This window comes from Emydura macquarii, unplaced genomic scaffold (genome assembly GCF_026122565.2).
Source record: "Emydura macquarii macquarii isolate MOO-44397 ecotype Brisbane River unplaced genomic scaffold, CSIRO-AGI_Emac_v2 contig_1348, whole genome shotgun sequence".
NCBI classification, from domain to species: domain Eukaryota; kingdom Metazoa; phylum Chordata; order Testudines; family Chelidae; genus Emydura; species Emydura macquarii.
Window position 1 is genome coordinate 479,726 of NW_027131485.1, and position 26,133 is coordinate 505,858.

The following is a 26,133-nucleotide window of genomic DNA, read 5'->3' on the forward strand; positions in this document are numbered from 1 at the left end:
GGCAATGCCTGTCATCATTACCACACTGTATTATTGTGACTAATGCCAAACCTTTTCTAAGTGTAATCGCAAAAAATTATTGCAACTAAACTATATTTGAAAAAAAATCCATTTACTTATATTCACTGGAGTAGGTGGTAATTTCAGTGTCATTGTGTAACCACTTAAATTCCAAGGGCCAGCTGCCTTCAGCAAGGCACGTGAGTACAAGACGGTTCCCCTCTAGATGGATCTGGGGCAAACCTGGCTCAGTCTTGAAGTAGGGTGCAACGTCATCTGAAACATACAAGAGAGAAATGTTTTGATGAAATATGAAAATGGATATTGTCATTGATTTCAGGCCACCAATATTTAGCCAATTTCCTCCTAAAATATTTTAGTAAAATAGGGAACTAGGCTGTCCAGTACTTAAGTATCATTCTGCCACGCACCAACCTTCTGTACCTAGGAACATGCTGCTGGTTAAAATGCTGCTTGGTTCACAAGATAAAAACAAGTTTGGAAGCCTCAACCTAGCCTCCACTTCATAGGTGTTCATTTACATGGCACAAGCACTGGACAACCTGGCACATATTCTTGAGCCTCTGCTCATCAGAAGTGTACAACAGAAATCAGCACAGTGCCTACACCTGTGTTTAATATGTCTGGCAGTAACCAATGGCTATTAGTTTCTTACTTTCATGAACACTAAATCCACTCGCAAAACTTTTTAAATCCCTTTTGAAAAAAAATCAGAAAACTAAGGTTGAATGGAAGCGATCATCACAGCAGGACAAACCTCAGGGCAAATGAAGAATTTTGACAAAAGATCAGCTTACAACAAAACATCTTATAAAATAGCAAGATTAATGTGTCTTTCAATATTGTCTCTTACTAAAATGTCTTTAATTATATTTTCTGTTACCAATCACAGGTTTTGAATTACAATATTTTAATAATGTTCAAAGGTCTCATAGATATAGCTTTCAAACTCATTCTTCTGTTAATGCAAAGATAAAAGATGTTCCTCTTTCACCTGGGAGGGAATATCCAATAGGACTATGAATCATTTTGAGCCCACGCAAACGCCCTCTGACATTCACGAGAGCAGGATCTGGACTATGTTATCTAATAACCAATACAGTCAAATTAGTTGATGATAGTTTCAACTACCAAACCACTTGAAACTAGATATTACCACTAATAGACCATTTTGAAAAGACAGTTCAAAAGAAAGTCGAATGTTCAGATTTTCTTAATCTTGATGTGTACTCTTATTTAAATTACACTGACGAAATACCCCATTAATGGTACCGAGCCTGTTTTGTAAAAATGCAAGGCCTATTTGTGCATGGAGTCTGGACTCTCTTCCTAGCTGTCTTATAGACTTTCTGTGAAACCTTGGGCAAGTCACTTAAGGGCAGAGCTTCAGCTAGTTTAAATTGTCATAGCTCCACTCAAGTCACTAGACTCCTCAGATGTCTTGTTGGATGGAATCCAGGAATTCATTATTTGTGTTTTATTTTCCATCTGTAATTTTGGGGTAATAATGCTACCCTAACTCGCATGGGTGTTGTGAGGGCAAATTAAAAAATCTAAGCTACTTAAAAACCTAAGAATATAAAAGAATTTCAGTTCATCACATAGGAGGTTTCTAACACAGAAAACTAAGACAAACTTTACTGTCACCACATTAAACTAAAACTGGACCTGAGTATTTAATATAAAAATATTAGAAAATTAAAGATGAGCCCCATTAATAGAATGCATATTACTATCCCGATGATGGAGCTTTAATGCAAAACAAAAAAGTCAATATGAAACTGAGACAAAACTGCTTTTTTGTCTATCAGATTATTCAGTAAAAAAATTCCATAAAATTAGTTCCTATCAATATGTTAAACTACAACCATATTACTTTCCAGATCACCAAGTTTTAATGCAAAAATCCGTAGAAAATAAGTGAAAGCTGGTTTTATGCACTAGTCAAATTCCAATTAAATTAGACTAAGTTATTAGAAAGAAGTCTACAAAATTCAGCTCCTATTGGTGTAATAGTGCATTAATACAAATACGTTGCTTTTCAGATCAAAGAGTTTCAGTACAAAAAATATTAAGAGATAGGGATTTAATCAGGTGTGAAAGCAATTTCACCAGTGTATTCAAAAAAATAAAAATAAAAATAAAAAACAAAAATCCCAAAGGAACCCAACACAGCTGCTGGAGAGATCAGTGGAGATGCTCAAGACGGAGCTCTTTTGAGAGGCAGGTGCTAGCAACGCACTTTCTAAAAAATCTCTGACTCTGCAATGTGCTTCCTTACTCCTAAAGTAATGTTTTAAACTAGACCTTCAATATTGCACCAAAATCATTAAGATACACTGGATACTCTGTATACTGGTATTCAGGCTTTGCAAATATATTTTGATTCAAAAGAATCCTAGATTCATTTCTGTAATTCAAGTATTCTTGATTTTGGGTTTTTAAAAATTAGAATGTGTTGATGCAACACAATACTACAGAACTTCAAAGATACTAGAGTAGCTTAAAGATATGATGTGGTGATGTTATTAAAGATAACTCATAGACTTTAAGGCCAGAAGGGACCATCATAATCATCTAGTCTGACCTCCTGCACATCTCAGGCCACAGAATCTCATCCACCTACTCTTGTAATAGACTCCTAACCTTTGGCTGAGATACTGAAGTCCTCAAATCATGATTTTAAAACGTCAAGTTACAGAGAATCCACCATTTACTCTAGTTTAAACCTGCAACTGACTGGTGCCCCATGCTGCAGAGAAAAGCAAAAAAAAACCCAGGGTCTCTGCCAATCTAACCCAGGGGAAAATTCCCTCCTGATCGCAAATATCAGTTGGACCCTGAACATTTCAGCAAGACCCACTAGACAGACAATTTGGAAAGAATTCTCTGTCATAACTAAAAGCCCTTCCCCGTCTAGTGTCCCATCTCCAGCCATTGGGAATATTTGCTACTAGCAGTCACAGATGGGCTGCATGCTATTGTGGGCAGTCTCATCATACCATTCCCTCCATAAATTTATCAAGCTCAGTTTTGAAACCAGCAAAGTTTTTTACTCCCAGTTCCGTTGGAAGGCTGTTCCAGAACTTCACTCCTCTGGTGGTTAGAAACCTTTCTCTAATTTCAAGCCTAAACTTATTGATGACCATTTGATGACCATTTGTTCTTGTGTCAACAATAGTGCTTAACTTAAATAACTCCTCTCCCTCCCTAGTATGTATCCCTCTGATGTATTTATAGAGAGTAATCATATCTCCCTTCAGCCTGGGTTTGGCTAGGCTAAACAAGCCAATCTCATTGATTCTCCTTTTGTAAGGGCAGGTTTTCCTTTCCTCTGATCATCCTAGTAGCCCTTCTCTGCACCAGTTCCAGTTTGAATTCTTCTTTCTTAAACATGAGAGACTAGAACTGCACATACTATTCCAGATGAGGCCTCACCAGTGTCTTGTATAATGATAGTAACACTTCTCTATCTCTGCTGGAAATACCTTGCCTGATACTCATCCTGAGATCAGCCAGTACACCCAGGTCTTTCTCGTTCTCTGTCGTTTCCAACTGATACATCCCCAGCTTATAGCAAAATCCTTGTTGTAGTTCCAAAGTGCAGTTCCAAAGTGCATAACCTTGGCTTTGCACTATTAATTTCATCCAATTTCTATTACTTTGTAACTTTTTTCTATATCATAAAGCTGAGTTACTGGAAAACAATGCCAAGATATGTAACATTCATGTGTGGAATTATCTGAAAATGCATAGAATTAGATATATAAATTATATTTTTAGAATTAATAATCACACTCAGAACTATTCCTTCTCATCATTTTAATACTTAAGAATCCATATTAAAAATAAGATCTATTTACTCCACTGCCATACCCGATTCTTCTGTTTGAATATATAACTTTTATTGTGATTTTTATGTCCATTAATGGTAAGAGATAGAATTATGGAGACAATGTAGAAGTGCTAGGATATTCTAAATTATTAAGGAGGATAATTATATCCATTTGGGCCTGATAATGTCTACTCAATTACACCAGATGATTTTTTAATTCAATTAAGTTTTAAAGCTTCATTTTCATTACATTTTAAAAAGTTTTAGTACTTTTTCCAACCAAATTCTGTGTTATTGTTCTAGACAAAAATATTTATTTATTATATTTGTTTTTACTTTTTAACTGAAAAGCAATAATATTGGAATTAATGTTAACTTGAACAGCTTGTACGATGATATTACTGTATCTGATTCTATGCTTTCTGATATGAATTGTTTCCAAAAAAACAGTAACTCAGATGTTGTTCATTCTTTCACCCCACTTTTTTTTTGTAAATAAACATCTTGGTTGTGATTGTGTTACCAATTTGTGGAAATGCTGTTCTTAAGTATCATTGAAACATTATATTCTAGTGCATGGGTTTTTGTTGTTATTGTTGTTGTTATATTTTTAGTGGCAATGTTTACCTTAGAAGTTTAGAATCTTTAATTATAATATGTTAAATTTAGATCTTATATTTTTCTTCTGTATATGCTTCTATTTTACCAATAATTTAGCAGTAATTTCTAGTGCATGGGTTTTTGTTGTTATTGTTGTTGTTATATTTTTAGTGGCAATGTTTACCTTAGAAGTTTAGAGTCTTTAATTATAATATGTTAAATTTAGATCTTATATTTTTCTTCTGTATATGCTTCTATTTTACCAATAATTTAGCAGTAATTTATCAATGTAATTATATTTTTAAATTTAAACAAAATGTAAATATATAATCTACATAAAGGAACTAATAAAGTATATGTCTTGCATATATTACTTTATCACATTAACTTGAATACTTTTTGTATCCTAACTGCCAAACTGACAACAGGACATTAAAGAATGGCTCCCCCAACACTGTATAAACTAGTTGAGCTGAGAGATCTAATGACAGTAATCTATTTCATAACCTGCCTTTTTATTTTATTTTCCTTTCCTTTTTTAAAAAAAGAAATAATAATCCACCCCCTGGTACCAGACGAATCAATTGTACCATAAACAAGGGGTGCCACTAGCACACAAATTATCTAAAATGTCCCTGTAAAGTGACAATGAAATTTATTAAGCCATCATAATCAGTGCTATCAATCAGGTGAGAGTCCAGCTGAGGAAGGATTAGAAATCTCAGCATGAATGGAGCAATCAGCCTGAGTGGGACCTTTATTAATCGCACTCTAGTTTTTAGACAGCTGAATTTCCCAGGGCGACTAACCTTTTAGTTAAAACTGCTAATCTTCCTTTCAAAACTTATTTTATATCAAACTCAAACATTTTCATATTCCAGCACACTGCATGAATTTACTACTGAAGTTATATCTTTACAGCTTTTGAGGAAAGACCCAATGCACTATTTATTTCTCTGATAAATCAATCAATCATGGATCTCTTCTTGTTTTGGTAAATAGTCACCCAAATTTCATTTGCAGATAGTTTTGGGTACAATAATAAAACTGGGAAAATTAAGAAATGCACAGATTACTGCAAATAAACTTCTCAAAGTTTTAACAGCAGAAAGATTTCAATACTTTAGCAGAATAAACCATAGTACACTTTCAGGTATTTTCCTTTATAACTATCATAAATTAAACCCAGCTATTGAATCATTACTAAAATAAATGGATAGTGCATTCTATGATGTTATCATCCTTTCTTGGGTTTTTTATTACGTTTTTCCACTTCCTTGAAAATATTCAACAGTTTTTAAATTCCAAATGGGTCAGTGATTAGTGCAAAATAATAAGATTCTACAGTTTTTGGCTTATATTTGGTACACAACATGTCAGACGTATAGAATCAAATCCCATCAATTTCATTCAAGGCAAAAGAAAGAAAATTTCTTTCCAATATCTCCAACTTTTCTGCAAATGTATTCAGAGCTGTAAGTATAGAGAATCAATAATAAGAAGAAAAATAATATATAACTGGATAAATACATTTTAAGTCTTCAATCTAAAACATTCAAGAACAAATATCCGTGCACGTGGAGTTTTGCTACGTTAATAAAATGGCAGATTTTGTTTAACCAAGCTAACCATAGATGTGTGTGCATTTCTTCCACTGCATTACACAAGAACTGAAACAATATCTGACAAAACTGTTTTAAAAATACAATACCTTGCCTTGGAACAGTTCTGTAGTCCACTTCCCAGGTTTTTTAAAATAATTTGTGAAAGCAACCAGTATTTAAGATAATAATGAAAAAAATAAGATTAGAAGCAGATGTTGTTAGTCTGAAACACACTTGTTTTCAACATGATCAAAATGTAAGCTTTAAACTATATTGTTTATTTAATCAATATTCTTGAAGTATTATATATGACATAGCAATTGTCAAGTAACAACTACTTGACACTTCTGATTCTTTAAATATGGTAAATAGAGAGAGTTTTCCAATTGTCTGAGAAAATGCACTTGAAAATTTGTTAATTCCTTTCATAAATTGCAATGGTACTTTGGATCTCCCAACAGAGTTGTTACATTTAGGTATAGGATTATTAAATTCAATGTAAGAGATCCAGTTAACTGTGTCAAAGTGTATTCCTCGGGATAAAAAGTCAACATTTGGTGCTTTTGCTTGTATTTGGGAGAAGAAGGCATACAAGGAGTCCAAAAGACTCCTGCAGAACAGAATTATGAAGCAATCAATCAACAGGTTAGTCAAAATTATTAGTTTGCAATCCTCTAAAATGAATAAAAACTACCAACAACTATAAACAAACTCGTGGAATAAGACCACTAGTCCTATTTTTTCCTTAGGAGACTACTGAGCCATCCAGTGAGATTAATCTCCAATGAAAATGATGTCATTAAAATAAACGGTTGCCCTAAACCTATTTGTTCCTGTTTTTCAGTGGTTTATTTCAACATCCATGTTAATAAGAAGCAGCTGCCATGCTGGTAAAAAATCCTCCTGTTACTTCACTCTTAAGCATTTACCCTTTTTCTAAACTGTCTCCTTCTAAAAATAAGCAATTTATTTAAAAGTCAGAACAAGACTGCTGTCCAAAACTTTGCACCTAGCCTCACTTACTTCAAGGATTTAAAACCTCTCTGCTGATGCAGTCCACACAGAGCTCTTTTTCAGATTTAAAATGTTATAATCAAGCTGGTATTGTATGAAAGTGGTCTTCAGAATTTAATCCAATTTTGTTAGGAGCTAAAATTTAACAGACCTACGGTAATGTTTAAAAAAGAATATAGCACACAATATAAATTATCCTGATTCTCCAGATTTACTTAAAACCTTTAAGTAATTTTATCCCCTAATCTCTTATTTCTGATTTCCTCATCAAGCACCCACCATCAATTTGTCAAATTCAATTATGTAATCAGAGATCACTAAAAATTCACTGAAAGCAAAACAAAAATAAAACGCTAAGCAAAGCTTTTAAAAGAAAAGGTAGCAGAAAAGCCTTGATGACTGTGTGTTCTTTGAAAGCACATGTAGTGCCATGGGAGAACTAGTCCATATTTTTATTAATAGCATTCATTTATAGAGATTATATTGATACTTTTACCCCAGAAGCATGTTTAAAACAGAGTTAAATTGAGTGTCTTGTTTGAAGTTAAAGTGGGAAGCATTTACATTTCAAATTGGACTACTAAGGGGAAGTTAAATGTGGCTCCCATATGGCAGACTCAAAATAACCACTCTAGGAAGTATGAGTTGGACAGGATGAGGATAACTGACCTAGGGAAAAAAGAAGAATATAGAAGCTAGTTAGAATGTGAAGACACAACAGGGTAATTCAACATGACAGAGATCTTTTCTCTTTATTAGTTAAATTGTTGAAAAGGCAGAAAAGCCCAATTCAAAGAGGGACCAGAGCAACTCAAGATTCAGCAAAGCTCAAAGAAATAAAGGAGCACCATAACAAGTTTCTTTAAGTTACTGTTTCAGTCTCACTGCAGTGAAGACTTGGTTCCGCTTCTCAAGTGAGTACTTCTGTGCTTGTATATTCCACCCACTCCTCTCTATTATTCACAGTACTACACAAGCAAAATTGAACATACTTAATAAAGTATATAAATTTTAACTGTATAAAACCAATTAATTTATTTTTCCCTCTCACCACCATAAAGGGGACAGGATATAATTCAAAAGCAGCATTTATACATGCACAGCCCAGAAGCTTATTTTTCCTGTACACACAAAGCTTTTCATATTCACATTATTTACTTTATATGATTTGTTCTGATACTCAACTCTTCTTGACTTGACTGGAGCTATACCTCCTGGCTGGGATTTTCAAACGAATTTAAGATAGGTGCCAAAATCCAATTGAAACTGAAATTCAGTGGGAGTTGGGCACCTAACACCCCTTGCCTCTTTCTGAAGAGGTAGAAGGTGCTATAGCTACCTTGATCTTATAAAAAATAAACTTTTCCAACTGAAGTACGAAGAGGACACAAACAGATTAAAGAAGACAGCTGAGGCCCCAAACTAAGGAGTTGAATTAAGGGGCTACTGATTTGGGAAAGGCAAAAGTTCTACAACTATAGAATACCAGAGGAGGAAGTCTAACTACATAGCCCTGTAATTAATGGAATGGGAGCAGAAATTCTAAGGGCTGCTGCTGAGATCTTAATAATTTACCTGAGGGAACATTAGTTCATAATGATAGTTTAGTGAGACAAATGACAAAGACTCCTGGCAACCAGATTCCATTCTTGACATACAGTATACTGGGAAACAGCCACTAAACTGCTGCACTTATTATCTCTAAAATGTCACACCATGCATCTCCTTCACCTAGGTCTCTGTCTCTTTCAGAAGAAAGAAATGGAATTACTTTCTTTGGAAATGAAATTTTAACTTTATTTTACTCAGAGATTATAGATTTCATGTATGACTAAAATCAGAAAGCTATTATCAAAGTATTGTCTAAATCTCACTAGGACCATTCTCTAGAAAATCAAACCCCTAAAGACCAATAAGGAATTTTAAATGTTTATTTATGTCCACTTATTGAAATATAAATTGCATTCAAAAGAATAAACAGGTATAAACCAGCATTTGTTTAAGCCCTGTCAGGTAAGCACAGTACATCTGCTATCTGTTGCAGTGGAAAAGGAATTTATCAATACATTGTTTACATAATGCAGCAGACATAACCTGCTCACTGTCATGAACATTATAGAACACTTATTCTCCCAATCTTTACTCAGCATTTTCCAGTTCAATTTCATGTTATTTGTAGCCACTGATCCCAAACATATGATTTGTTGCTATTCTATTTATTACCCTCAGTTTAGGTGGCTAGAGGAACACTCTACATAAATATCTATACACTGCCTATATGATGGGAAAAGACAAAGGAGGAAAATGTTAAGGGATTGTCATTTTGGCAATGTATCACTTGTGCACCACAACCAAAGTTTGAAAACTACCTCTGGACTAGCAAAGCAACTCAGCCAAAAGCAACAGAGACAGAAAACTTATGGAGAACTTCATATATCAAGTGAGGAACAAAAGTTAACTAAACATCAGAAGTGTAACAAGATACAAGTTCCTCAGTCTTGGGGTTTCTAATCCAGTCCTGGTTTCAGAGCCAAGCTTTGGCCCAGGCAACCTCTTCCTCCCATCTTTTAAATTAGAAATACATTAGAATATACTAATCTTTTCAAAATTAAATCCTATTAAAAACAGGCAAATGCAGAGAACCAGAAGTAATGAAAAGCCAAATTAAAATAGCGATAATACCATAAAGAAAAGTTACTTAGCTACATAGTAACTGGAGTTCAAGATGTGCTCTTTCCTGACTGCTTATATATGTCATGGAAGTCATGTTGTCTGTCATAATTTGACTTGACCTTCCTTGAATGAATGGAAGGAATGAGACACAGGCCATGTGAACTGCTGAGTTCCAAAACATTTATGTGGAGACATATCCTGCCTGAAAACCATAAGCCTCATGTCCAATGATGATCCAAATGGGTTCCCCATCCCCCCAAAAATGTGTCTATCACTATCATCTTGGGTGGAAGGTGTGGGGTGGCAGAGAAAAGCACTCGTTTGCATACCTGCTTGGCATCTCCCCACCAACTTAATGAAGTGAGAACCCCCTGCAGGACTAAAAGATATGTCCAGATTTTTGCTTGGGAGCTATACTGATCTTAGACAACCTGCATGTATTGTAGTTGTAGTCTGGTATGGTGCATGATGAACATGCAGGAAGCCATGTGCCTGAGGAGACACAAACAAATGTGAGGATTTGATTATAACTGGATAAGACTGGACATTGCGCTGAATCTGTCCTGTGGCAGGTAAGCTTTGGCTGTAGGTGTACTCTACCAGTACTATAAATTCTATTAGCTGAGTCAGTATTAACTTTAACTTTTCTCAGTTGATCATCAGGCCTCCTGTTGTGATGACTTTCCTCAGTTGCTCAGGTACAGGTAGACCAGGGTTTCTCAACCCATGCATCACAACCTAAAATTGGCTCCCCAGAATGTGTCAAAGTTGTGGGGCTGGCTGGGCTCAGCTCCCTGCTCTGGGCAGTGTGACCTGGTACACAGGCTCGCAGTGCCACTCAGGTTTGGCCCAGTCTCCCCTCAGTCATGATGGCAGGGGGCTGGTTGGGCAAAATTTGATTGAGTGGTACTGTGACCCACATGCCAGGTTGCAATGCCACTCAACCAAATTTGACCTGGCTGGCCCCCCCATTGAGCTCAGGCCAAACCTGAGCTGCCTTGGAGGTTACAACACCCAGAGCAAGGAGCTGAGCCGAAGTAAGCTGGTGTCACATTCTCCAGTAAGTAGCACTCACCCATCTCACAGCCAGGTGACAACTGTGATGGCCCAAGTCTTGAACCCAGGCCTGGGAGTCGCCAGACAGTTGCTGCATCCTGGCCTGAAACCGAGTGGGCTGAGAAGCTGGTAGGACTACAACCTCAGCCAAGGCCTCACTCCCAGGAGCCCTGATTGAAGGATTACCCAGCTCAATCCATTGGTCCAACCACACTATTTAAGCCAAAAGGATGCACAGGAAACTTGTCTGAGCAACAAGGTGGTTTCTGGTTGTGTCTGTATTGTACCCTCTTGTGCCTGCCTCTTGCACCCAACCCTGTTCCAGATTCCTGCTCCATTCCTGACTCCAGCCTTACCCCTGCCTGCACTCCTGTTCCACCATGCTCCTGTTCTGTGCTTGATGCTTGCCACTTCTCCAGTTCTTGCCCTTACACCTTGCCACCAATCATCAGTTACCAATCCTGGTTCTAACTCCAATTTCTGATCCTTACTCTGGCTTGATCCTTGGCTCTGGCATTTGGTATCTGACCTTGACTCTGACTCTCAGCTTCAATTCCTGGTTCTGACTCTGACTTGACCCCTGGCTCTGGTAACTGGCAATTTGACTCTGAGGGCTTGTCTACACTTACCTCGGAGATTTAGTGCCAATCAACCGGAGTTACGCGAGCTACGCAAAAAACTTGCGTAACTCCCATTGACTTCTCTTCTCCTGTTCTTATCTTCACTGCACTTCACCGCATTCCCATCGATGCAGCACTACACCACTTGAGAAGGTGGTCTTAATACATCGATTTCTGGGTCAACTGAGCGGGCCTTCACTGAGTAGTTGATCTGACAGCAGCGACTTTGCCGCCGTCAGTGTAGACATAGCCTGAGACTGACTCTTGGCTTCATTCTCCAACATGGATGCCTTCTCCACCCACTAAACAGGACTCCTGCTCTGACTACTAGGCCAAACCACCTATATCCCGGACAATGACAGCCTATCTTCTATACCCCCTGTCCAACCTCCCAGAACCCACAATGTACCCTTCCCCCACTGCGGGGAAACTCCCCCTCTGTCATACCAACCATTCTGGCTCCCAGATCTTCCCCTGCAGTTCCCCCAGCTCCTCAAATCTCTCTTCCTCTTTACCCTCTGCTACCCATGGGCCATGTATGGGAGATGTGGTTTTTGGGGAGTAATCAGCTCATCACTCCTACCTTAGATCTCTTTGCCCCCATATCCTCCTCCCCAGAATACCCACCTTATTCCTCACTACACCTCAAGCCCCCTCCTGATATCCCCACTTAATCTACAGGCCCCTAAATCCGCCCATCGGGCCATTGGAGTGATGTATGTTTTTGGGGGGTGTCAGCTCACCACACCTCCCCCAATTAGCAGTGGAGAGGGTAGTTCCCTAATGTTCATATCTGGACAGAGCATCTGGAATCTTAGTTTTGAGCTTCCTCACCTTCCTGATGGACCTTTGCAGGAGGAAGGGGACATCCAGTCTGAGAGCTATCTTGCAGCAAAGAAGTTCCTCTGGGTTGCAACAGGCCATCAAGATTTATAAATGGGTCCTGACCTTAAAATGATACATGAATCACTAGTACAACTAGCTTTAAATAGCAGGGAGTAGAGGGAGGTAGGCTGAAGAAAGCAGCCTCTGGGTGATAAAATCCAGCCACAGAATCCAGGGCCATCAGCCTGCAGAACATAATAAAAATGGCTCAACAAACTCTGAAGTGTTGAACTGGACCTTCGTTCTCCTATAAATAAGCAGCGGATGAGTGCAATGAGATTTAAAAATAAATAAATAAAATTGTACTATTGTGGCTCGGGGAGAAAGTGTGGCAGCAACCACCTTTAGAGAGGTGTAACATGCAAGTAGGAAAGCCAAGATCTAGATGTCTGGGAAAGGAAAGGAGTCCTCCAACATAAAGATCTCCCCCCTCCCCCTCCAGAACAAAGCCAAAGCCAAAAAAGAGTGTAACTCCGTGTCCTGCAAACAAACTATGGAGGCAGGTGAAGAAGCACCTGTCACTAAGGCTGACCTGAAGGATCTGCTGTTAGAAATTAAAAAGATGAAGGAGATGAGGGAAGAGTTCCAGTCTTACATTAAAGATATGAAAAATTAAATTAATGAGATTAGTGAGAAATATCAGATTTAGAAATAGATTAACTGAGCAATCGGACAGCATTAGATGAAAGAATCCAAGTAACTGAAAATTCTCTTTTTTTTTTTTTTTTTAAACTGGACTCACTGGAGAACATGGAAAATAGAGAATATAGGTGTAACATAAGGATTGAAGGTATTCCAGAGGAGGACTGAAGAGAGAAATCTAGTGGAGACACTGATATTTTTCATGACAAATTAAAACTGGGGAAGATCATATTTGTATTAAGAGGGCTCATAGATCCCTTTTCCCTGGGCCACTAGCAGGCTCCAGACATTTTAAACGGAATGACAAATTAATTTTAGCAGATATACTTTGTATTGTACATTATTGGAAATGTGCAATACACTTCTGGACTTGTGGTATAGTGAAATATGGAGTGCCCTTGCAATAGAAATATGTATACAAGAGAAACACCAGAAAGAAATAGGCATTTAGAAATGTTGTCACTCTTTCCAGGATACTCAGAAGGAGGGTTCAATAGCCAGCAAGCCAGAATCTTTAGCTAGGTTCTTTGAATATTAACCTGTTCCTGAATATGTAATGAATAACATAGTATATTAACATTTTATTGTAACTTTGCCTTCATAAAGAGTTAAAAACAAAACAAAAAAATCAATACTGACTAAACGTATAATTTATACTTGTCGGGAATAGGAAGAAACATTTCATGGAACCTGAAAACACAGTTCAGCCTGACATATTTCAAAGCAGAAATGCTTTTAGCTTATTAATTTGGAAACTTGTCCATTATTTAGTTTCTTTGGATTATAAACAAGAGATAATTTAATATTGTTTTAAACTTTTGACAGTTCTAATGTTAATTACATGTAGTGCATTTTATAAATCAACACTTCTTACATAAAATGTTATTTAGCTCGCCAAGTGTAGTAATAGATAAATGCATCACTGCTCTTGTTAACCTCAATAAACGACATACTTGCATCCAAATGATAAGTAAAAGAAAAGAAAGATTTGTTTAAAAGCCAGAGAAGGTTAACTTCTAGCTAGCCAAAGAGAGAATTTAAACACCATTTTGAAAATAGATGTTACAATTTGTTTTAATGTTTGCATATATCATCTTTTGCTTCTCGTATGAGTTTAATTCACACAGCATTATAATTTCAAGTACAATGATACAACTATTGGTCAAATACAGAAAAGCTGAGTCCAGGAGACAGAACTTTCACAACAGAGATCTGGATTAGGCAACTCACTTTTACAAGTGATAAAAATCCACTATAAGAATGATCAGAATCCAAAGCAAAAGGGATCGTCCAGCAAAAAGGGACAATATGATCTTTGGGTGAATTAACAGGGGAGGGGTAGAGGAAGGTGATTCTACCTCTGTATATGGCATTGATTAGACAGGCAGTGGAATACTGTGTGCAATTCTGTTGTCCACTTTTTAAATAGGATATTGAAAAACTGAAGAGTGGAGATGCTTAAAGAAGTCAATCTGTTTATCTTATCAAAAAGAAGATTGAGAGGTGACTTGATTACAGTGCATAAGTATTTTCAAAGGGAGAAAATACTGGGTACTAAATCTAGCGGAGAAAGGCATAACAAGAACCAGTGACTGGCAGCTGAAGCTAGACAAATTCAAATTTAAAAAGTCACACACTTTTTAACTGTGTGATTAACAATTGACACAAACTGCCAATGGAAAATGTGTATTCTCCATCTCTTGATGTCTTCTAATGAAGAATGGACGCCTTTCTGGAAGTTATGTTTTAGTCAAACAAATTATTGGGCCCAGTGCAGGACTAACTGTCAATTTAATGGCCTGTGATATACAGGAGGTTAGACTAGATGATATAATGGTCCCTTCTGCCTTATGCTCCGTGAATCTATGACATGCTTCCTAAACGACAACATTCTCGTATTTGCAAATGTTAAGATACACAACAAACACAAGAAAAATTACTAGAATTTAGAGTTAAAGAAACAAACACAGCAGTTGTGTTGACATGATCATGACATTTCAGCTTAATTTGTTCTGACCTGAAAATGAAAGAATCCCATGCTGTATCAAATCTATACAGAAAACTAAATTAGGCATAACTAGGATCTCCTGAGTTAGATCCACTCACAGATTAAAATGCTTTTGATTAAAATTGTCCAGACCAAAGTGAAAATGTACTTTTAAGTGGTCAAAAGGCTTTGGGGGGAAAAAATCAACTACTTTAGACAGAGCTGTTATATAAGTTTGATAGAGTCTACAGCTGGCCTGCAGACCACCTTACCAAAAAGTTGGAAATAGAAATCTACAAAAGAAGTAAGAATTTCTGTTCACTTAATCTTCCCAATGAAGTGAGTCATGAAAATCATAAAATAAGGAGAGTCCAAGGTTGTCTATTTATAAGATACTTTAATAAGAGCTTATTGAAACACTTTAGAAAACCTGAGTCTGCATAAGACCACAACTACAAAAAAGAAATAGTGGGATGACACTGAAGACTACTATAGCAGGAGAAGATAAGCAGAAGTCATGCTGAAATTTGAGCCTAAGTAAACTCCTTCTGACAGCTCAACCTCTTGATTGGAGACAATCTATTGTGCACCAAAACTACAGACTGCTAAGCTGTTGACTGAATGAGTAATTGAGGAGCCACTCAATTTTGTTGGTTGTAGGGAAGCCTGATGAAAAACCTCTGGTGCTTAGGAAATACACTCCAAAAGCAAAATACCAGGGGGGGGGGGGGGGGGAAGGAAAATTCATTTTCAAAGGAAAAGGAACTCTTTGTAGACTATCATAAAGAACAGAAGAGGAAACATCAGCTCTCTTCCATGGAGGCACATATACCAGGGAAGACATGGTCAGTTCAGCAAACATATCAGGAGGAATTTTATGTTTCAAAAAGAAAAGAGGAAATTTACTCCATTCTGCTGGGTTAAAAGAGAAATGCCAAAGAGTAACGACTTCTGTCCAAAGCAGTGGATTCAACTCAAATGAAAACTGATATCATAGCTGTTAATCAGTAATATTTCATCTGCAGCTCTCTTGCAGTAGCAGCAAAAGAGTCTTGTAGCAAAACCAAGTTTATAACAGCTCTAAATTGCAATTTTACAAATAGGTTTCAAGTTCAGCTAACCCTCGTCCATATAACTTAAACACAAGCAAAAACACCACAAACAGTTGTTTGCCCGTATTATTAACAAAATGGACTAATCTATTTTTAAAATATTCTCTTTCCCTAAAGACATATGGGGGGACATTTTTATGTTGAATAAAGTATTTACTCAAGAATCTTTAGCATCTGAGGGTGTGAACACTAACAAAGTTGAACATTCAATGAGAAATTAATTAGTCAGCTGGACATTTCTGAAACTTTCAGTTATGCAATGAAATAGATAGACTTAAATTGATCTCAGGATTCTTACAGTGTTGAAAACGCTCAGGACTTTAGGAAAAAGCACGATCAGATTTGTAGTAAAGCCCCAGATCCTAATATAATTACATGAGAATATCAAATTTCTTTAAAAATAATAAATTTCTATCCCTCTTAGTTGTGGAGAAAAGCTAGGACACAAACCCAGAAGTTCAAAAAACTTCTCACTCATGATTTCTGAAAGTTTGGAATGCGCAATATTGTAACTTCCACAAAACCTTTTTATGTTTCCATTTTCAATGTGCAATGCAGATCAACACAGGCATGCTTAATACTAGGGTAACTGGGTCAGATTCTACAGCCTGTGTTATACATAATTTGAAAGAATTTAGAAAGCGAGCTGGTGACAAAATTATCAATTTACTAATAGTTCCCGAGGAACGAGGCTCATTTAGGTAGACCTATTTCATAACAAGAATTGAAATTTTGAAAATCTAAAATTATTCTGTGCGTAATTAGCTTATTTAAATATTAGAGATATTAAGTTATTTAAATATTGGCATTTTCTCTCTAACACATCTTTTGACCTTTTTTTGCTATACTAATATTCTGTTCAAGCCACTTTTGTCACAAAAAAGTTGAAAAGTACTAAATTAAAAAATAAACATGTAACTAGCATCATAAAAAAAATAGACAAGTAAGATTTCTGGGAGGTTTTCTACAGTCCCAGCTAAATCACTGTCATTTTAAAGAAGAGGGGTTCCCTCTCAGAGTACTCTTTTGTACCAGACAGGGTGCGTTGGATTTCAGAAGCCAACCCAAAATATAAACCAGGGTAGATTTGATACCTTATAGCTTCTTACAACATATTCTGTTGCCTAACCAGTCATTAGGGAAGCCTCAGTATCTAATGTTTCATGAAACAACAATAATTATTAGACTCCAATGAAGACATGGGAGGTCACCTTGGCACACACCCCCATGGTCAAGCACAGCACTGCAGGCAAGTCATACTTTGATTTCCCTCCACCAGCAATGTAAACAAGTCCAGACCATCTTTGGGTATTAAACCCTCCCTAAAAATTCCCCAGCCACTAGATCCTTATCAGATTAGATATCATCTCAATCCATAGGATGTTTTAAGAATTCCTGTGATGGAATCCGATAAACCACTTTGATATGGTATCCGGGAACATACCTGTAGGAGGAGGGACAAATTGTCCAAAAGACTGAGGAAAACCAGACTTAGGTAGCATAAATCTGTATGGTTCAGGTCTTTTAACTCTTCTTCTAGCCTCCCACTGAGGATATGACCTTGGATCCACTACAGACCTCAGTGGAAATAGCAAAAGCAAAGGAGACATAATAGGTGAGAAGGATCTGCTTAGGGATCCTGTACGGGTCTTAGGAGGAGGAGGCAAAGATGGATCTGGAGAAAGTCTCTCAATATATTCTGCTCTTCCCTTCTTTTCAGGTGAAGGGGATGCAGATCTAGGAACCAATGAAGCCTCTCTCTTCCTTTCCCACACTAGTCTCTCACTCAGATCCAAGAAATGATCAAAAGCAGAACGTTCAATGTCAGCCACCATAGTAAAGGTACTTTTTAGATCCGAGGATGGCCCTGGGACATAAACAGATGACAGTGTCAGTCCCATAGACCTAGAGAGCACTGGATCCAAAATGAGATTTAGCTCCACATACCACTGGGCTTTGAAGTCAAACTTAGAACCATCTTGCATTGCGGAGTGGGAAATGCAGAGATCATGTCAGACTTAGATGCATCTGGCACTGCTAACAGTGTCCTTCTTCTCCCTCACCTTTGTCCTTCTGAACCAACATAGCTGGAACCAATGACACAGACCTAGGTTCTTTAGCAGCTAGACAGACAATCAGTGCCTTCAATGCCCTGATACCTTAAGAGGAGGATCTGATGGAACAGGAACAGGAGCCAGATCTGACAAAGATCCTGATCCCCAGGATCCATTAGGTATCTCAGTCTTGCTAGACAAGGCAACCAGAGCCAAAACAGGTGTCTCAGTCTTCAGATCTGACAACCCCTCAAAATCCAACAGTTTTAGCAGCAAGAGCATCATTAAGTAGGAGCACCTGCAGTCTATTCTGCTGCTCCTTATGTGCTCTAGATTTAAAGGTCTGTCAAACAGAACACCCAGAAGGAGAATGGCGTTCCACCTAATGTGGTCATCTGACATCAGGAAGACAGCTGGACATGAAGCACATTTCTTAAATCCCAGCTGATTCTTCTTCTAGCATTACACGGAACCAACCCTACAAATTTTGCTATCTTAATCTATACTATATGCTAAACAAAACTATTATAAACTATCCAGAGGCACTAAATTGCAGAAAACCCTGAATCTGACGGACTTGATCTGGGGCAACAGTTGGAAGCAACTGAGATGGAAGAGAATACAGAGCCCCCTTATATAGCCTCATGTTCAGAACATCTGGAGATGCAGAAGAAAGGAATAAGAGGGTACGCACATGCATGCTAACAAGCACTGCTTGGAGAACGTTCCCCAAGGCTGCATTGGGAGGTGCAAAACCCATGGATGGGAATATGCAGAGCCACTGAAAGAATTAGTTAATTAGACACTGTACAGTATCTAAGTATTACAAACAGTCCCCTTCTCTTTGAGCTTATACCCAAACAGAACAGCTTTTTCATAAATCTAAATCATGATTTATGAGAGTTCCTGTGTCCTGTAGAAACTGAGCCCTAGGCGTGTCTGCAAGTTCTGTAAAATCACTCTCTGCAGGAGACAATCTATTGTACTTCTGATTTCCTTGTTTCTCTGCAGGATCTCACAAGTCCCTCCAGTCATCTGTTTCTGCTGTACACATTAAAATGCATCATCTAACTGACACTTTAGAAACTGGACCTGACGGATTTGTAACCCAAAATGACAAAGTTGTTTGTTAAAACCATCTTCATTGTTGAGATAACTGTATATTTTTCTTTTCTTTCACTGAGGAAATACACTTGCCAACCACTTCAAAGAAGATAACTTCTTTTAAATTAAGAAAAGTTCATTGCCCAGCAATAGGTCTGACCGTTGTCCACCAACAGGGACATAAAGGGAAAAATAACAATTTCCAAATGATCACAGTATGTTAGAAATGTAGGGCTGGAAGGGACCTTGAGAAGTCATCAAGTCCAGAGCCTCCTGCACTGAGGCAGGACTAAGTAAACCTAGACCATCCCTGATAGGCATATGTCCAATCTGTTCTTAAAAACCTCAAATAATGGGGATTCCACAACCTTCCTTGGACGCCTATTCCAGTGCTCAACTTCCTTTAAAGTTAGAAAGTTTTTCCTAATATCTAACCTAAATCTCCCTTGCTGCAGATTAAGCCTGTTACTGCTTGTCCTATCTTCAATAGTCATGGAGAACAATCAACCAGACTCCTCATTTATAGCAGCCCTTATATTTGAATATATTATATTTGAAAACAGATATCAGTCTTCTTTTTTCAAGAGTAAGCATGCCCAGTTTTTTTAACCTTTCCTCATAGGTCAGGTTTTCTAAATCTTTTATCTTTTTTGTTGCTCTCCTCTGGCCTCTCTCCAGTTTGTCCACATCTTTCCTAAAGTGGACACAGTATTCCAACTGAGGCTTCATCACTGCTGAGTAGAGCAGGAAAATTACCTTCTGTGTCTTACATACGACACTCCTGTTAATACACCCAGAATGATATTAGACTTTTTCACATCTACATCATATTGTTAACTCATTCAATTTGTCATCCATTATAACCCCAAGGTCCTTTTCAACAGTACTACCAGTAACCAGTTATTCCCCATTTTGTAGTTGTGCATTTGAATTTTCCTTCCTAAGTAAAATACTTTGCACTTATCTTTATTTAATTTCATCTTGTTGAATTCAGACCAATCTGTTGAGGTCATTTTGAATTTTAATCCTGTCCTCCAAAGTGCCTGCAACCCTTTCAGTTTGGTGTCATCTGCAAATTTTATAGGCATATTCTCTACTTCATTATCCAAGCCCTTAATGAAAATATTGACTAGCACTGGCCCCAGGACTGATTCCTGGGGGACCCTACTGGATAGCCCTCCCACTGGTAACTACTGTTTGAGTATGATCTTTCAACCAGTTGTGAGCCTATCTTATAATAATTTCATCTAAGATCACATTTTTCTAGTTTATTTATAAGAGTGTCATGTGGGGCTGTGTCAAAAGCCTTACAAAAAGCTAGACATCTATTGCTTCCCGCTATCCATAATACTTAACTCTGACTTCAAGTTTTGAACATTTGGTGTTAACCCAACTGGAAGAGAACCTGGTCTGTATGTTCTTGAGCCTCACGATGTGTGGAGCAGCCCATCTCTCCCTTCAGCCTCTACAATTCCTCATATACTCAATTTCAAGACAAAACCATATGCATTCATGGCATTTGTTTGCCTAATTTAAACCAATACAATAAAAACATTCATTTGAAGCAGGCGTGCGGCCTATTTTAATTCTGGAAATAGACAAAGATTTAGTAAAAATCAATACAAGGAATATACCCTATGCCAATACAAGGAAAATTAAATAAAAAAATCATACAGGAAGTTCAATGGAAATGTCAATATTTGTTGGGTAACAGGAAAGAAGAGATATTTGTATATTTAAAAATAAATAATTCCAGAGGATTTAGTCAGCAGGAATAGTATGTTTTAAACGGGAAGGTGTATTTTGTAATGTAAATCAATGGATGTTGTAATCCTTTGATAATACTCTGCGACATTACCAACCGTGAAGATTGAGGAGTTCATAAAATGAATTAAGAGATGAGGCAGGAAACACATTTTCTGGGAGAGGGTGTCACAGAGATAGTGACAGGCTGAGGCAATGAGCAGCTTTCTGTGATGGATACTTGTTTTCCTTTACCTTCTTTCTGCCTTAATTACATTACAAAAGAAAGAAAGGATACATTGGATATACATGATCCTGCTATTTTTAACATTCAAAGTACAGATGGAAAAATAGCTTGCAGTAAGCTGAGCATTGCAGACTGAAAATTGAACCACCTTAAAATTACTTCACATCCTAAATGCCTTTTAAAAAAATTGTAGAGTATTATATGAACATTGTCTGTTTATACAATTTTTAGCAAGAAAAGCAACTCCTTTAATCATACGTTCATGTAGTTTATGAAAAGTTTCCCTTACCTAAAAAGAATTCAGGATCTAATTGTAATAACAGATCTTTGAAAATAGATGCCTGCCCAGAAATCTTTGAGCCTGATCTAAAATAAAACAGACTGAAATAATAACACATTATTATTGGTTCACTAGAATGTAAATTAGTTGCTTTTTTGTTTGCTTAACATCCTGAGGCAATACTTAACAGGTGGCAGTTTTGAAATTGGTTTCAGGTGCAAATACATTAAATTAGCATGTTTCATGATTACAGAAAACACTTATTGGACAAATGCCAATTCAGGAGGCTAACAACAAACTGATAAGTTTTAAATTAAAGCAACGTATATTAAATTGCATTACATAAAGTTTTCTACATGTGTTTCTTCTCAGCTTGTAGCATCTGGCCACAATCTGCTATTTGTATAACTGTACTCCATAGTTTACAAATATCAAATATAGCTTTATTAGAAAAAAAGCTTGCTTAAGTGACTTACATGTTGAACTAAATAAAATATGACCAGAGCAGATTTTATCTTTAGATGCCAAAATAATGAAATTGTGTAAACAAAGCTCTGGAGTGACTTCAGTAACTCTTCTTTCTTGCTTCCAGCCAATAAGTTTTGCTAATAATCAGTCAGCATAAACATAACATTTATTGCATCTGGCCTTTTGGCCACTGGTTTATAATATTGTAAAAGAAAATGGACCACATGCATTATTGCAGGTAAAAGCTTAATCAGTAAAGTTATATGAAGGTACATTAAAATACTTTGCTCTACCTGGGAGTCAACAGGACCATATGAAAGCCGTTTTAAAATCAGTGCAATACAAGCAATAATACTAATAATAACAACTCAGATAAAGCACGTTAGATGTTGCTTCCCATTTTAAATAGCTGCAGGTAAAATTCAGAATAAATCTGTCAACTTGATATTATCAACACAACACAGTCATGCCTGACTTGTTCTACATTTGTTCTGAAAGTTCACTTTTAGTTTCCATCAGTCACATAGGAATGGTACAGGAGACCAAAATAATTCACACTACGCAGGCACACAATTATACATTTAAATATTTAAGAGGGTTTAAGGAACCGTTACCAGATACTTGTCTGTGAGCAATAATCACATGAGATTTAACATTTATCACTCAAGACCAGACATTCTGAAAATTAACGGTGATGTGTGGTATGTGGTTTTGCTAACAATAGTAATAAGAAGACTTACCCTGATATATGACAACCTGTGCCAACACCTTTAATTTTCTTCTTGACATCTGAAAACAATTTCAAATAGACAGACCCATCTGAAGACAAGAATACTGCAGCTAAAGAAAAAAATCATTCCAAATGAAAGACTAAAATGTAAAGGTTAAAAACTGCAAAATGTGCAGTTTAATAAATGTTGACTTTGTTTTCTTTGCTATTTAAAATCACTTGCAGCATTAAGCTGATGAAACTATTTACACTATTAATACTATTTAACACTATTAATACATTCCTAAATACAGCTACACTTCATCTTCATGCACATTGTCTTCAGGATCAGAATTAGTTGAAAACCACAAAAACAAATAATCTTCTCAAGTGGTACTTTGTTTGACTATGTTTGTGCCCCTTTTAATTTGCTCTCTGTAAATTTAGGCTTGGCCAGCTTTTTGTTCACACAACTGTTTGGTGAATGACTGTTTTTCATAAAAATACCTGGGTTTGTGCATGCAAACAAAATTATTCATTTTGATTATTATTAGTGACTTCTTGTTTTCCTGTTTAAAAGGATTCAGCCCTACAGGCAGGAAGCAAAAACAATACCATGTGACCAAGATATATATTCACAGAAAGGAGAATCATCTCACTAAAAGAAAAGTGTTTGTTTTTTTTAATTGTACTGGATGATTCAATCAGTTCTATGCATTAGGGAGATATGCATTAAGGATTGCTAAAATGAATCTATGAATGAATTAATAGAGAAGTGCTATCCTCACAACTGTAGTATTGTTTAATGGACTTGAAAGAGACGACATAATGCAATATCTTTAGATCAGGCAACACTTTTTAAATGAGGGTGTGGTGAGCTTCACTTTGGCACAGATACAATGGTTATAAGACTGGGATTCCAACATCTGCCCTGTACAGATGGCTCCTTTTACTTACAAAGCCTTGAGTTGAGGAAAGATTAAATCTATGAATACTGTTCCCCTACCTTTCTGCTTAGTTTGCTTTGCTGACAGAAAAAAAGGTAAAAGCTAGAATAATATGCACACCTTGCTTAAGCTACACACATAGTACTTCTTGCTTGTAAGAAAAGTATTTTTGTTTGGTTTTAGGATCATTCACTGTTGGTAATGAACCATAGCAGCTCTTCTGTAAATGTAAAAATTCAGTTCTTTGTGATGTAGCATTCAATATTATAAGCATTAAAAAAACATGCACTGAGACTACACAGAGGCAAAAGGGGTCTCTGATCACAGTGAGTAGGAAGCAACCATTATAGAATCAGTGTGTCATGCTTTGTGTGTCTGATGATGAGTCTTTATTCCAGGGCAATATCATCTATTCTTCACTGAATGTTGAAAGATGTGAAGCAGTCAGCGCTGGGCAAAATTCTGATTTTCTTTGGTAAAAGATAATTTTCATAGTATTATATTTTGCAAACATTAAAAAGAATTAGACACACAGGGGCTCTCTTTGTCCATAAGTAGACAGCTGTCAGAATAAAATCACTGTATCATGTACTGTGAAATTGGAGGTATGCCATTATTCCAAGGTAGATAATATCTGTTCTTTGTTGTTTGTTGAAAGATGAAAAAAAATTGTTTGGAATGGAAGCTTGTGAATGATACATTATTGAGCCCACCAGTCTACACAAAAATATTACTTCCTTGAACACAATTCTTGTGCTTCAAACTTATTAGAAAACATATTTCAACTCCTCAACATTAGTTAATTTAGTTCCTGGAGTATGGGTAATCTTCACAGCAGAGGCCCAGGGGGTTAATTTCAATTTTGGGCTGAAGCAAGTTGTGGCCACAGTAGGGCTTCCTTGGCTGAAGAATAGGCAATGTATACTGTTGCTTTGAAGTTAATCCCTATTTCCTAGACATACTCCTGTAACTAGTTGCATTCATTAGCATAAAACAATTAACCATTCAAGCAGTTTATAGGTAGTTTACTACAAAGTTTAAAGAGAAATAAAGACAATGATATTATTACACCACACGTTTTGTTGGCCTAACTCTGCTCCCAATGACTTAATTGGGAACAATTAGCCCAACAGTGAGCACTTCTGAAATTATCACTCAAAGATTCATGCGTTTTTGCAACTACTAATACTCAACCTGTGTCCCTAGCAAGGGGAGAGGAAACACTGCTGATGATACTTCATCCTGTAATTGCATTGTATCCGTTTTATTTGTTTAATTATTTACATAGTGCCAATATTTTTCATAGCTCTTTCTAAGACTCCATTAGGGGACAAGCATTTTAATTTATCATTTGTTATGTGCACGCTATATTACTAAAAAGAATCTACAGATAGAAAAAATAACAATAAAAACACATCTACCAAAAGCTAGAAGCAAAATAACAATTCAAGTAAGTTATTCATTATATATATGTAATTAAAACTATCAAAAAGCAGGAAATTCTGATCAGAAACTTTGCCCATTTCCTGCCTTATTTAGCAAATTATCACAGAGGGTCTCAACAGGGAAGATTATTTTATAAATCATAATGCTATAATATGAACTATGAGAAGAGTTAAGATACAACATACATTTTACCTCAAAAGTCAAAAGGATAGCCCACTCCAGTCAGAGAAATTGTATTAAATAATGCAATTTAATGTAATGTAAAAACTTCTGTCTGTCATTATTTCTGACAGCTTATAATGCTATGTAATTGACATGCATTTCCACTTTTACCGGTCTTCCTAATATAAACTAATATTTTAGAAGAAGCAGCAATACAAACTATAGTGTGAATATGTATGTTCAAGAACCAGTAGTTAAATTTTATGGAAAAAAAATGTCAACCCCATAAACATTAATTCAGTTAATTGGTCAAATCCTAGACTATGCCTAGCCTAATCTTCCTAGTAGTCTAAACAGCATGCGACAGGTGGCCTATAATGATGAATCTGTTGTCTGAACTGCAGGTTTTTTTAAATCTGTTAGTTTTCTAGACTTTCTTTTTGACCTCTTAGTGATTTCCTTGGTGTACTTCGCTTGATGGTGATGCTTTTGCGTGATGGTGTCAGGCATTCATACATCGCTAGAATACCTAAGCCAGCAGTAGCTTTCCTTGAGCTGTAAAGTTAGACCTTGGTGTTGTGTGAAGGAACTACAAATTCATTGCAGCTATCATTCCCACTTGTAGCCCCACTGTTACTGCAAATGAGTATGCTAGGATAATTCAAATTGCAGAGAAAATTTCACTTAAATCTTTTCAGGCAGTTATAACCCATTCAAAAGCAAAGATGAATGGATATGGTCCTTGGATTTCTAAGATGAAGACTTCTTTGGAATCCATACAAGAGAATTTAAAAGCTGTAAATACCTCTCAAGAGGTATTTAAAAAATGAAATTGAACCTCTAACGGCATTGTCAACTGTATTTATAAAAGAGAACTCCTTTTTATCAAGGAGAATTGAAATGATAGAAATTCTGTTTAAATGT

General features: G+C 36.6%; 1 protein-coding gene across 1 annotated transcript in view; it reads right to left on the bottom strand.

The window, feature by feature from the left end:
* Nucleotides 1-26,133, bottom strand: part of SDK1 (sidekick cell adhesion molecule 1) — a 640,423-nt gene that overhangs the window by 408,903 nt on the left and 205,387 nt on the right. Inside the window, exon 3 of the mRNA XM_067550834.1 lies at nt 117-276. Within this exon, the coding sequence (XP_067406935.1) occupies nt 117-276 (160 nt within the window). The remainder of the gene's footprint in view (nt 1-116; nt 277-26,133) is intronic.